Genomic DNA, 13,953 nt, shown 5'->3' on the forward strand with positions numbered 1-13,953 from the left:
GGAGTGGGGACCTGTTTGGACAGCAACTCCTTGCAGAGCTGGTAGAGCGTGATGAATTTCCTGGCCAGGAGACGTGCCTCGATGAAGCCCTCCGCCACCAGCATGATCTCACAGATGAGCTCGAAGTCCGGCACCACCATGGCACACGGCCTGAGGGGGACACACATCCAGACGGTCATAAACAGCACCACAGAGAGCAAAATCTCACAAGTAGAAAAAGAATGTAAATATCCAACTGAACACGAAAACAAAAGGTAAAAGGACACACAATGTTTGAACAGCAACATGATTATGGTTGATCACAACATACAACATATAAAAGCTCCTTTTCTCATATGGATGTACATCAACGTAATTCAATATTTCAGTGTTAATGTTGAATGCTAATACAAACAGTATATATTTCACTATAGTGGTATTTTTTGACATTTTTGATGTACACCTGTTCTATGCATGTTCTAACTGTATGTTTTAAGAAAATCTTCATTTAATAATTACATTTAGGACTGGATCAAATCCTGGTCAAAAAGCCCAATTAATTACTCAAATCCTGGTCAAAAAGCCCAATTAATGACTCAAATATAAGGCCACAACAAAAACAGATGTTCAAGACACATCATTCAGAGCAGCTTAGTAAATATTGAGAGCTATTTGAAAGTCAATTCAACATTTATTCCTGGGTAATTACCATAAAGTACGCTTGACCTACGTCAATAAAACAAACTACACATTGGTATCGCCATAAAATGCAGCATTACTAAAATGTAAATACCTTAACAATCCAATAACAATAAATACATTAATATGCATCATGAAAGGCACTGTAAAATATGTATAATTATATCAATATTATGATAATACCATCTAATTAAACATGTAGTCTGATTTCACATCTAACTGAAGCCACTGTACTAACGTGAATATTACTGCATAACGTAAAGCAGATTGCTCTCATCATTACTTGAGCTTTTATACTTAAACATTCATGCTAAAATGTAATACCATAGTAGGATTATTAGAGGTCTATATTTCAATAGGAATGATGGTCATTGTAGCAGTGCTAGTTGCAGAAGTGGTTGTGGATGTAATGGCCATAGGAGTAGCATCAGTGGAAGGAGTGGGAATTGAAGTTGTAATAATAATATCAGCAGCAGCAGTGGAATTACAGTGGGTTGCCTGAGATGGTACTCCAGCACTCGACAACCCTATCTGAAGCCCTATATGGACAAGCGCAGTGTGTGTGTGTGTGTGTGTGTGTGTGTGTGTGTGTGTGTGTGTGTGTGTGTGTGTGTGTGTGTGTGTGTGTGTGTGTGTGTGTGTGTGTGTGTGTGTGTGTGTGTGTCTCTCACCGAAAAAGGGCCTTGAGGTTCTCTGGCAGCTCGGTTCTTCCCGCGTAGCCGGGGTTCATGGTGATGAAGATCCCCACCGAGGGGAACAGGTTCACCTCCTCCCCCATGAAGTTGAAGCGCTTCTTCTTGTCCCTTATGGCATCCTGGATGCTTTTGACCTGGTGGGGAAAATGCATACATCAAAGCTGTCAATGCAACCAATGGCAGTTTAACTCTTGGCCTGCTAAAATAACTTAGCCACACATGGTTTAAACGCAATTTATTCTTAATGTACATATTAATGAGCCACTGCTATTATATATTCAGTGAAATTCAATAGAAGTACAAATGTATGTATAAAATACATAATAAAGCTAGGTGACAGATAACCTCTATTAATGTTAATGCGCTACATCTAATAACCACGATGAATTATTCATGGTTAACGTTAAAATATATATTCATTTAGTGAATCACTGAACTCCCTGTCTGGGATGATAGCTAGAGCAGTGTGAAGTGTGAAGATGACAATCTTTTTTCTTCTTTTCATAAATGCTACGGCCAGTTACAGGACTTCCACGCTTCCTTTGTGGGGGTCTGAAAAGCACACAGCCACGCTTGAATGCCTCCTTCTCCCCCCCCGCTGTCAGCGGGCGGGAGGAAGCAGGAGCTGCTCGCGCCCTGGGACGAGTCTATGCGTTTCCGTACCGGAGAGCCCAGGGCCCACTGCAAAGCTCACAGAGGAAAAGATAAGCCATTGTACAGCTCAGGTTATCAAAACACATTCAGTGTATGGCATTAAAAATAAATAAATAAATAATGCAAATACACTCCGTGCCACCAGCCTTTCTCTGCCACTTCAGAGCTAGTCCGGTGCAAGATAAACTGCAGAGGCATACCACGTGTTACATACTGTAGGAAGGCTAGTTGCTCGAAGCTGATGGGAATAAGATATGAGGCTTGACTATCTCGCTCTGTCCTGCAGTGAACTCGGGAGTCTGGGGCTACAACCGCAGCACCCCATGAATTTTACATCGTTTCTTTAAGCATAGCAGCTCTTCTACGGCAAAAGGGTGTTGAACTTCATGGCCGAGGAAGCCGCGCAGGATTAGTCCGTCACACAGCTACCAGAGGAACAAGAGTCTGAGAGGGAGATGGGCAAGACAAAACTGGTGTGGGAGAGGAAACTGTTGTAAAATATTAGCCCCCATAACTGCACACATTTGCTTTTTGTGGAGAGTTATAATGCATAAATCGTTCCGTACTTTGCAGCGGATCTCAACTTTGATTACACTTCCATTTTGTCTGCAGAGGTAGAGAGGGGTGTTCAGCAAGACAGCGTTAGACAGCTAATTTGTCTCAATATTGATACGTCTGAAGTCCCTTCTGTTGGGGGCTTTGCTTAACCTAATGGAAAATTGATCCTACCTGTGTTTAGCCAAAACATTCCAATGGACTGCATCCCTATCATCACGTGGGACGATCCGCCAAATGAAAATAGATTAGCAAGCGTTTTTTCAGCAGACGCTTGGTCTCTATTCTTCTTTTCTTTTTCCAAAAGACAAGTAGAGCAGATCTTTGCGAAACTTTGCCTCAGAACAGTTCTGACAGGGCTTTGAGAGTTTGGTTCAGGGTTTTTGCTGCTTTCCAGGCAACACTACAAAAGGAGGGGTGAGGCTCAGTCCGTACGGGACCCTGACGCCAAAGGAAACTCAAGGAGCGTTTGACGGCTAAAGAGACCTTTGTTTTTTTTTATATATTATTATTATTCCGTGGCTTTGGGTCTCTTCATGCCAACCAAAGGAGAGAGGGGGATATAGAGCGACAGAGAGAGAGAGAGAGACACAGAGAGAGAGACACAGACAGAGAGAGAGAGAGAGAGAGGACGAGAGAGAGCTCTGTTGTGTCAGGCGAGTATGCATTCAGGCAGAAGATGTGTATGTGCAAAAGCCAGTCCAAAGATAAACACTTATCCTGTCAGAGGAAGAGATACAGCAAAAAAAAAAAAAACATAACCCCCCCCAGGGCATTTCATCATCATAATCATCAGCGCCATCACCGACATCTTTACGTCTTCCTGGCTGGAGGCACAGTGCGACTGACTTAGATTACACTTGTCGCAAAGTACCAAAGTACAGCACCATATCCACACCCTTTTTTCAGACTCCTGTCAACATTAAACGATCTACTCTAAGTGACGTTCACCATCTGAGGAATGAGTCATAGACGCTACGCTACAGGGGATAGCGAAATCTGTTGCATTGCAGAGCAGCTTCTCGTAAGCAGTTCCACCATGACCCTTATTATGTAGATACGACATACGATGGTATAAACACCAAATGAAACGGGGCTGGTTGATGATATGAATTCTAACATGGGGAGCGCTCAGGCTCATAAAGGCTTGTACAGAATAAACCTTCTTTCCCTAGGACAGTATTAGATGTTTGTGGTAACTGGGCGAAATAATTCAAACATCTGTTCACTGAGATTCACTGATTCAATGACTCAACGATTCATTAACTGAGTGAATTAGGGAGTCACGGGTAAGCAGCTCTACCATTTCCCTTCAGTTTGGCAATGTTGCATCGTTTATTGCAGTCTGGGGTTTTGAAAATGATTCCTGATTAAATTAAGGGTCTAGGCAAAAAGTTGTTGATGAAATGTTGTTTAGACCAAAAGTTCCACGTCTAAACTATAGTTTTTCCAACTTTCGTGAACTGTACCTGGGTGCCATCCATATTTTTTGCCATATTAAGCTGTAACCTCCCTTTCTTCCACTCTGTCTGTGTTTCTCTCTCTCTCTTTCTGTGTGTCTGTTTGTGTGTGTGTGTTTGTGTGTGTGTGTGTGTGTGTGTGTGTGTGTGTGTGTGTGTGTGTGTGTGTGTGTGTGTGTGTGTGTGTGTGTGTGTCTGTTTTCATACACAGATTTCCACCCTGTGACAATGGCATTTCAGCTCTGCGGGCACCTGGAGCTGTTGCCCTCTCATCAGCGGCTGCCCTATCAGCCTCACCTGTACCGCCACCACAGACAGCACCTCCACAGATATCCGGTTAAACTCGTCAAAGCAGCCCCAAGCGCCCGTCTGCGCCAGCCCTTTGTAGATGTTACCACAGGACTGAGAGCGAGAGAAGAGAGGGAGAGAGGAGCAGAGAGGGAGAGGAAGGGAGGGGATGATGAATGGAGAGAGATAGAGAGGGAGAGAGTGTCAGGGGAGGGGAAGGAGAACACAGAAAGTAATGAGTCATGCTCCCAGTTGGAATTTCAGAAGAAACCTTCAGGTGATTGACACATGGTATCAGCCCTATACAGCCCTAGTGCTGTACATCATGGCAACACTTACTTCTTAACTTTAAGAGACCTAGCTGTTTTCATAGCATCATTTCACTACCTTTACATCTAAACTTCTACTTTGGCCAATAGAAGAGATAACCATACATACTAGATTGTACTATTTTTAGCACAGTCAGGGCTATCCAGATCTGGCATTATTTGATATGATAGTACTTGTTTAAGTTTTTAAATTAGCCTTCACATCAAGGACAAACCATCTCAAAACATATTGATATCAGGAAGGATATCTTTTCAGATATTTATAGAGAAGACAGTCTGTAATCTGATGATATCAGAACAATGATGATGGAGGGACACACTATAATTATCTATTTGAAAAAATATGTGTAAAACAGTATATATGGTGCGACAACATCGACAACATTCAAAACAGGATTACAATGACCAATGATTGCAACTTTGCTGAATTTGATGTTTTCTAAACATGATTACTCCTATCAGCTTTGTTCCACAAGAATGTTAGTAGTGGCATTAGGAAGCATAACACCCGCTCTTTCATTTGATACCTGTTTCATGTCTACCCAATATCGACTTCAGTCAGTAATTCAAACAAAACTAATGAGTGTGTGGACATAGATGCAGAGATGGAAGCAGTTTATGACGGCTGAAATGTCATGTCGTTTCAAACCCAGTCTAATTCACAGTAGTTTGTTGCACAGACTAGCAAGCAAGACTAGCATCATTGGAAAGGGCTAGTCCTGACGTTTATTTTGGCATGCGAGTTATTACATACAGAAAATGCACACATGCTTATGGAACTATAAGGCTCCTTTCACAGTGTGCATTCACTGTCAATAACATAACCTGAATGTGGACAATTTGAGGACATTTGGCAGACATACCGTCACATTTCCAGCCAATTCAATGCATATAAACCAAATCTTTGAGTTGCCAATGAAATTGATGTTTCAGGATGGATTAAGGTACTTGAGTGTGTATAACCAGTGCAGTATTGAGCCCATACTGCCTGTCTTTCACATCTTAGCAGCACACAGTTTTCTCCTTAGGCCTTTTCATAATTGCTTAACGAACACAAACTGTATAACCTCGACCTGGACCTTCATTATAATCCATGTAGTTCAACTGCACATGACAGGTCCTCCCTGCTACTTTGGGGGGAAATGAAGATGGGATTTTTGTCTATTATTCTCTGGCAGATCCCGGCTCCTCTGCTCATCTATGCATTTCTGCTTGGGTCTGTGCCCACAGTCAAACACCTTCTGTGATCTCAGTTAAAACGCAGGCTCCACTGTTCATGTTCCTGTGCCAGAGGCAACAGTGAGCGAAGGCATTGCATGAATTCACAAATTATATAGAGTGTGCATAAATGGTGTGTCTGTGTGAATGTGTGCTGTGTGTATTTGATGTGTGCATGTGTGTGTGTGTGTGTGTGTGTGCATGTGTGTGTGTGTGGGTGTGTGTGTGTGTGTGTGTATTTGTGTGTGTGTGTGGGGGGGTGTGCGTGTGTGCATGTGTGTGTGTGTATTTGTGTGTGTGTGGGGGGTGTGTGTGTGTGTGTGTGTGTGCATGTGTGTGTGTATGTGTGTGAGAGAGACTGTATGAGTTGTGTGTATTGTGCGTGTTCAGGGTTGATTGTGTGAGCGGGCATACACACTGAAGCTTTCCACAGCTACTCCTACTCTCCCTCCTCATTCCCCTTGCATCCCTCTCTCTCTCTCTCTCTCTCTCTCTATCTCTTTTCTGCCTCCCTCTCTCTTCATTTCTCTCTGCCGCAGTGAAGTGCCACACCGCCTAATGATGCTGCTGGATCAGTGCTCAGGTACAAGCCGGATGAGAAGATTACTGTTGCGTCTCTATTGACCACTGTATTATACACCTCTTTTATTTCCTTCTCTCTCTCTCTCTGCCCCCCCCCCCCCCCCGCCCCCCCCCACTTCCACTTCTAAATAAATAAACTGAAAGACAAGACAGCGGGGAGGAATAGCAAGGAATTGGCAGACATGGCTTGGGTGGTAAATAAGCAGAACCACCAGAGCCTAACTAATCTGTCGTCCACACTGCAAAGGGGTGGGGGTGGAGGGGGGGCGCTTGGTACCGGGGCAGGCTTCACACAGCTTAATACCCGGCTCGCACGATGACTGACAGCCGGAGAGAACGAAAGCGAGCGAACTAAAGGGAGAGTTTGTGTGCAGGGCCGTGGTGGGGATCGCGGGCACGCTTGGAGATGGGCCAAGTTGTGTTTTTTTTTCTTTTTTTCCTGGCAGTGCAGAGAAAAGCTTACTCTGCAGTGTACCACTGCGATACAGTAGGATGTCCCTGTAACTTCCGTTTCGTGTCGATCAGAGTGGTGTGCTTGTGTACCTGTATGTGTCCTGTGTCTTGACTGGCAGTTAGGAGAGGATCGGTTTCCTTGGCTAGGACTTCTGTATAAGCTACTTAGCCACTGAAAGAACAGTGCTGGTCTCCTATAATAGGGTGTAATGATAATATTATCTCATTACCGTTTGAAGTGTAAATGTGTGACTGACTGGAGATGGGACTGCAGGTTGTAAGGGTCGGGTTTCCACAGATATTGTCTAGCGCAGTGTAATGTTATACTGCTCCATGTTAGGTGTTCAAAGAAAAAGAAAAAGTCATCCAGCAACCCAGAGTTATAGCCACTATTAATCCAACGCTTAGCTTTTAACGGTTTTATTTTGTATTTAAACTACCTACATAAGGATAAAGGATGAAACGCTAAATGTCAGTGCTGTGAATTTTAATCCATCTGTTTCCCATCAGGGTTTTATCAGAATTAGAAATTGAATAGATAAGATCGCAGAGGATTGGGTAATGCGGCTTTTCCTTATTTCTCCTTTCAAGTTCGTATTGAACGTGTTTGCTTCCCGTACATATCTAATTTATTAATTTACTCAAATGCCCAACCTTGTAGTCCATCTGCTCTGAACAGTTGAATACATAGACCATGATGCCGAGCGCCCGGCCCAGGTCCTTGGTGGTCTCCGTCTTCCCGGTGCCGGCCGGCCCAGCTGGGGCCCCACTCATGGTGAGATGGAGGGACTGGGTCAGAGTTATGTAGCACCTGCAGGTCCGATAACACAGACAGACAAGACACAATAGTCAGCGCCATCCAATGAGCATGCGCATATACAGACACCCAAGCATTCAAACACACATGCACACACACACACACACACACACACACACACACACACACACACACACACAAAGAGTAAGGCAGGTAGACGCGGTGTATAAAGCTTCAGAAGCAGACTTCTGTAATCAGGCAAAAAAAAAACTGACATTTTTCAAAGACTACTTTGATTACACCAGACGAGGCGCCGAATGGCTGGACTGACTGACTAGCCTCATTACAAATCAGTTAACTACAGAGAAAAAGAGTATTCATCAGACTTTCAAAGAAGCCCACCTGGGCCCACCTGTTTTATTTGCGTGTCTTCTCTTTTTTAGAAACATCCGGAAAAACTCTTTCTGCTGCACGTCTGGAGAGGAGCCAGAGCGATGACATGGTCAGCCTCCGACAACAGAAAAGGGAACGCGGCTGACCATATGCTCGGAGAGCTGTATGGACATTGATTTATCCATCAAAGCAGATTGCTCCTGCTTTGTTTCGGCTTCAAAGCAGCTCGGTCAGTTGGGGAGTTTGGGGGGGTGGGGGGGTTGTTTTTTTTTTCTTTTTTTTTTTTATATAAACAGCTTGCCAGAGAGTCTTGGCACCCGGCTCCTCTCTGTTCAGCACATATGGATTTTAATGGCATCTTAACTTTTAATGAGAGGCTTTTGCACAGGGTCTGTCAAGTCGGAACGAATTCTAAGAAAGTCAAAACTTCACCTTATCCAAAATAATAATAAAAAAAAAATGCCACAGAAAACCACACTGACCTGTCTGTCAGTGGGGTGATGACCAGGCGAGGCGTGTTGCCAAGGTACTCGTAGGAGTAGAGGAACTGGGCGTCACAGATGTTAGCATAGCAATGCTTTTCCCTGTCATCCCAACGGTGCCTCAGCTGGGACAGCCACACAAAGGCCTGGGAGTTTTCCACCTGGGGTTCACAACACAAGAAGACACCTGACCAGCTCAAAACACGATGCCAAAGCCCCTTTTGTGATATGTTGGCTTTTGTGTGATACTAGTGGGACTGCGGGCAATTCATACCTCAGCCTGAAAAGCTATGAAATGTCAGTGATACCAGATGGGATTTAATATTGTAAGAATTTACACAGTGTCTTAAATATGATAATGACTATGCAAATCGTTCATTTTTTATTATTTACACCCATCACAAGAAAAAAAAGACATAAGAAGATACCATATGGTAATGACAGTAAGATATGTGTTGAACCAGACTATGTTTTGTACTTGCATGGCCAACCGCGGACTTGAAACAAACCTACATCAATCCAGATCAGCGGGTCACCTACTTTCTGAGCGATGATCTTGGCCACCACGTCCCTGGCGTGGACGTCTATAGTGCAGATGGTCATGACCTTCTGCCGGTCGCCTGGGGTGAGCTGCCCGATGAGCAATGCGATGAGGGCGTTGAGCTGGCCCACCTGCTTCTTGTAGTACTCCTTCATGGCGTTCTCATAGCCCTCCTCAAGACGGGCGAACACCATGCCCACGTCCATGGTCCACCAGATTTGGGTGCAGGTGAGAGCCACCTGTAGGCGGAAACATAAATAACAGCAAAGATGTGTTGCAAATACATGTGTTGGTTTGTATGACACCTCGTAACGTGGCCTGTGATGCACTGTTCCTCATGTGGCTTCAGTTTGCAACCTCTGGTGCTGAGGTCCGACCAGTTTGAAAGGTATAAGCCATTGCTAGTTCTATCACTGGTGCAAGTCTCGGGAGTTTGGTGTGTGATATTTACACCACATGGTGTCTATTATACACCAGCACACACACACTTCATTTTTCTTAGTTGTAACAGATGGTGGATTCACTAATGGATTTCGATCTGACTGTAAATATCTTGCATAGGAGGCATTTATTCTCTTACATAGGACATAAACAGCTTCTGCTTTACACACAGACAGAGATATACACGCACACACACACACACACACACACACACACACACACACACACACACACAATAGTATATTTATCAAAAAACATACAACACAAGCATATTGCCAAACACACATACAGTGCAGATACAAGCTGTTGTAGACATATATACACAAACATGCACGGGCAAATGCATGTACCCAAATAACTTCAAGCCCACAGACACACACACACACACACACGCACACGCACACGCACACGCACACGCACACGCACACACACACAGACACACAGACACACAGACAAACAGACACAGAGACACACACACACACAAACCTCAAACTCTCAAGGTATGGAGAAGTAAACCAAAAGCACACCGCAGATGCACACTGGGTTTAGCACTTCAGAATAGAACTAGAAACAGGATTACTGGGGCTTGCCTGGAGAGTGAGTTAGTGAGTGGCAAAAATGCTTGGGGACTGCCTCATACCTGAGCGGGGTAGTCAAACAGCCACTGCTCCCTGGGCTTATCCTCATAGGCCACCACCGCCTCGGTCATCTCGTGGCGTACGGTGGCTCGCATGGTGTCAAGTAGGCGGTTTAGCCACACCTCAACCTTTCAACAGATAATTCAGTTCATGTCGATTCCATTTCATGTAGTTACACCAGCGTCACGAATAATTAACATTGTTTTTCAAGGAGCTTTACAGGACCTGGAGCCATTACACACACAAACAAAAGTAATCAGGAAAAATATCATTGTTGCAATCGTTTTTCATTATCGAAATAGGCCAAAATCAAATGCATATGCACGGTAGCGCAAAGAGAAAAGCAAAGGGAAAAGCTATCCTATAAGTGTTCTTCAGACTATGTTTAGATGGGAATTAATGACTGTACACAGGCATAACACCAATAAGCCACTGACATTCTGGATCACATAGGCAGCACACACTCGGCAATGAAAAATGTCAATGTTCAATGAGTTGATGGTCGTCATTCATTGTGTGCTATGCACCTTATCGAGATCTAGGTGAAATGGTCATCTTTTGTGTTTGAAAAGCACAGCTGATATTAGTGTGGTGTGTGTATAGGCCCTGTACTCTGTTATGCCTGACTCCACCTGCACCACACACACACACAAAACAAAAGCGTTTGTTGGTTTTAAGAATTATGACGACATTTGTCACCAAGTTAAACAATGAACTGAGGAGACATAATAGTGTAACGTATTAGGCTACTCTCGTTCGTTTGCACTAACCGACACAACTAAGTAGGCTTTCACAACATCACAAGATAAGACAGACCATGTTAAATTCATGTGCAATATAATAGAGTGCGTTGATAATGTGACACAAGTAGCCTGTGCCGTCTGTCGTCTGCTCAATGCTAGCTCCACTTCAAGTGTTTGAGCTTGTGGGCTGTGACTTTCCCGATTACAAAGTGATAGACAAATGCAATTTCATAACCGCACTGCAAAATTTTTTACAAGAGCATTGCACACGATCAGGATAGATGTATTAGAGTTGGAGCGGTGTTGGTATCTCGAAAGTGCTAGGAGCAGCAGCTGCACCAAAAAAAACGTGTGGACTAATAAAAAAAATGCCATCACACTTATAAGAACTAGACTAATAAAAACAGTGCTGTGATCACACTAATGATAATATAAAAGTAAAACTATTAATATTATGTCATATGAGTCCACTGTGTAGAAACAATTAAAAGTTATGCATGAGTCCATGATCATCTACAAAACCAACGTTTAGGTCTATAATTCCTGTGCAGTGTATATTAAAGAGGTATTGATGTACAAAAGTGAAATATTAGGTCTAGCAAGGAAAGAAGTAGTCACAGTGAGTCTTAATAGTTCTCAAAGGAATTGCCTCAGCAGTGTTGAAAAAAGGGGATATTATCTGAAGGAACACATTGGAACGTAAAAACTCTATTTGCAGCCTGTAGCATTATCTCAACAGTAATACAGTGAGGGCCAATTACAGCCTGACTAATTAACTGCTCCAAACAACTTTGCGCTGAAAACCTCCCCGCAACACACGCTTCCACTGCCAAAATCTTGTGCCGTCGAGGGAACAAGAGGGATGGAAGCTCGCGTTTTGGGCCTGAGCAACACTCTGATTTCACTGATTAGACTGAAGAAGCGTTGTTCAGTGGTGGCTGGCTATATGGCTAAAGAGGTGTTGTAATCCGGAGGAGCTCTCACTACTTGGCTGCAGTAAAGAAAATCTCATTCAAATTCCAAGGGGTGCTCTATACTGTGGGGATGGTTAGTTTATAATTTAAGAGGCCCCTGTGCTGTGCAGTATATAGTGTTCTGCTGAGCTGAAATGGAGGAGAAAACAAAAACAAAACAAAACTACAATCGCTTGTTTCAGGAAGGAGCTGGGCGCAGACAGCCCATAGCATAGGGGGAGATGGTCAGTTCAAGTGTGTAGCCTGCGGCTGAGGTTGATAGGAGCTGGATGGAGGTACCTGGCCGGTGCAGTCACAAGGCTGGCTGAAAGGCACGCACTCGTCCTCCTTGCTGAACATTCCCAGAGCCGTCTTGGAGGGCTCCCCCTCGGAGTCAGCGTCAAACTTCAACTTGGCTACGTTGTCAAACAGTTTGGCCAGGTGCCTTTGGACCTGAGAAGCAGAAAAAAAAAAGTTTCCTTAACCTATTTATCCATTGCTCGTTTACTGTAGTTATGTGCCTTAAACTGAATGTGGGTATACACACATAACGTTATAGACTGATGCAATAAATTGCAAACAGAAAGCAACACTGCCCCCTAGTGGCCACCAAAGAATACAAGACAGGAGACGTGTCCAAAGAAGTGAATCATAAATATGTACTTTGAACATGTGTAACATGCATTATTAATCTTGAAAGGATGGAGTGATGAAGTTGTAGACAAGGGTTCTTTGCCTGTCTTATGTCTTACGAAAGAAACAATTCTGGCCACCAGTGGTCATCATATAAAATATGATGTAGAGAGCTGCCATTGTATTTTATGGCGTTCATATCAGGGGTATTAATCAAAAGCTAAATATTGGTTTCCATGGTGAACAGACTAGACAGCACAGCTGATTTCATTAAATCACACTCACATTCAATCATGTCATTGAAATTAAAGTAAAGTACAGTACATTTGCCTTATGAGGAGCGGGTTGAGTAACAGTTTAGGTAAAAGACTCGTGCTGAGTTGGAGAAGGCATTTCTGTCTGATCCAGTGCTTCACTAATGGCTGTTGGCGTATGTGTGCAGTACCTGGTGGGGGTCTGTGCCGTTGGACAGAATGTCCAGCAGATCTGCGGAGGAGATGAAGTAGAAGCGGGGGAAGGCCAGCCGCTTGGTGTCCAGATACTCGGCCAAGGCCTTCTCACACAAGGCCAGCCTGTGATACAAAGAAACACAGGCCATTATGAGAACATGCACACACACACACGCACACACATACACATGCACACACACACACACACACACGGATCCAAGTAGCAAAATGAAATGCACCTGGAAAAACTGTACATGTGTGTGCGTGTGTGAGTACGTGTGTATGCGTGTGTGTGTGCGTGTGTGTGTGTGTGGGTGCGTACATGTGTGTGTGTCTGTGTGGGTGGGCATATGTTTGTGTTCGTGGTTATGGGCCAGTTAGTTCTCGTGGGTGTAAACAACAACGCAAAACAGGAAATATGCATTTCGCTATGAGAGTCAGCTCTGGGGACTGAAACTGTGAGATTAGACCCACTTATTCAAGCAGCCCACATGCAATGTTTACCCACAGTGCAGTGGAATTCGGGACACCATACTAACCCCCCTCCCCCCCCAAAAAAGTAACCCACCTGCCCTGAATGTCCTCCAGTTTATTGTACAGTCCTGGTTTGTTGGTGGCCTGTATGATATTAGGCGTTTTGTGAGTCTCATTTGCCAGTTGTTTGAAATCCGTGTCGATACCCTCAAAGCGATTGGAGTCCTAAAGAGAAAATCGAAGGCAAATCACCATGCAGCCCTAGTTCCCCAACTGAGAGAGTTCCACTGATGTTAATTAACAAACATCTGTGTTTAGCGGCACTTTAACTGCATGTACAGCATTAATGTGATATGTATACTGCTATAGGCTAGAGGCATGACTGGATAATTTCACTCGTGATTAAAGCATAGGAGCTGCATCTTACTAAAACCGGCTGAATTATTCTCTCAAACATGGCTTCAAGTGCTATATCTCGTTTTATTAGATCCAATGGTGGTCTGTTTGATGGTTCTGTTTCGAGACATTTTACAGACA

At 43.9% G+C, this 13,953-nt stretch overlaps 1 protein-coding gene across 1 annotated transcript in view; it reads right to left on the reverse strand.

Annotated features, from left to right (window-relative positions):
• Positions 1 to 13,953, reverse strand: part of LOC105888876 (dynein axonemal heavy chain 9) — a 102,093-nt gene that overhangs the window by 73,115 nt on the left and 15,025 nt on the right. The window contains exons 21-30 of the mRNA XM_012814636.2: positions 13,511 to 13,641; positions 12,939 to 13,065; positions 12,161 to 12,313; positions 10,167 to 10,292; positions 9,085 to 9,324; positions 8,545 to 8,705; positions 7,567 to 7,723; positions 4,340 to 4,444; positions 1,350 to 1,507; positions 12 to 150 (exon numbers count right to left, since the gene is read on the reverse strand). Of these exons, the coding sequence (XP_012670090.2) occupies positions 12 to 150; positions 1,350 to 1,507; positions 4,340 to 4,444; positions 7,567 to 7,723; positions 8,545 to 8,705; positions 9,085 to 9,324; positions 10,167 to 10,292; positions 12,161 to 12,313; positions 12,939 to 13,065; positions 13,511 to 13,641 (1,497 nt within the window). The remainder of the gene's footprint in view (positions 1 to 11; positions 151 to 1,349; positions 1,508 to 4,339; positions 4,445 to 7,566; positions 7,724 to 8,544; positions 8,706 to 9,084; positions 9,325 to 10,166; positions 10,293 to 12,160; positions 12,314 to 12,938; positions 13,066 to 13,510; positions 13,642 to 13,953) is intronic.

This window comes from Clupea harengus, chromosome 23 (assembly GCF_900700415.2).
Source record: "Clupea harengus chromosome 23, Ch_v2.0.2, whole genome shotgun sequence".
NCBI lineage: Eukaryota > Metazoa > Chordata > Actinopteri > Clupeiformes > Clupeidae > Clupea > Clupea harengus.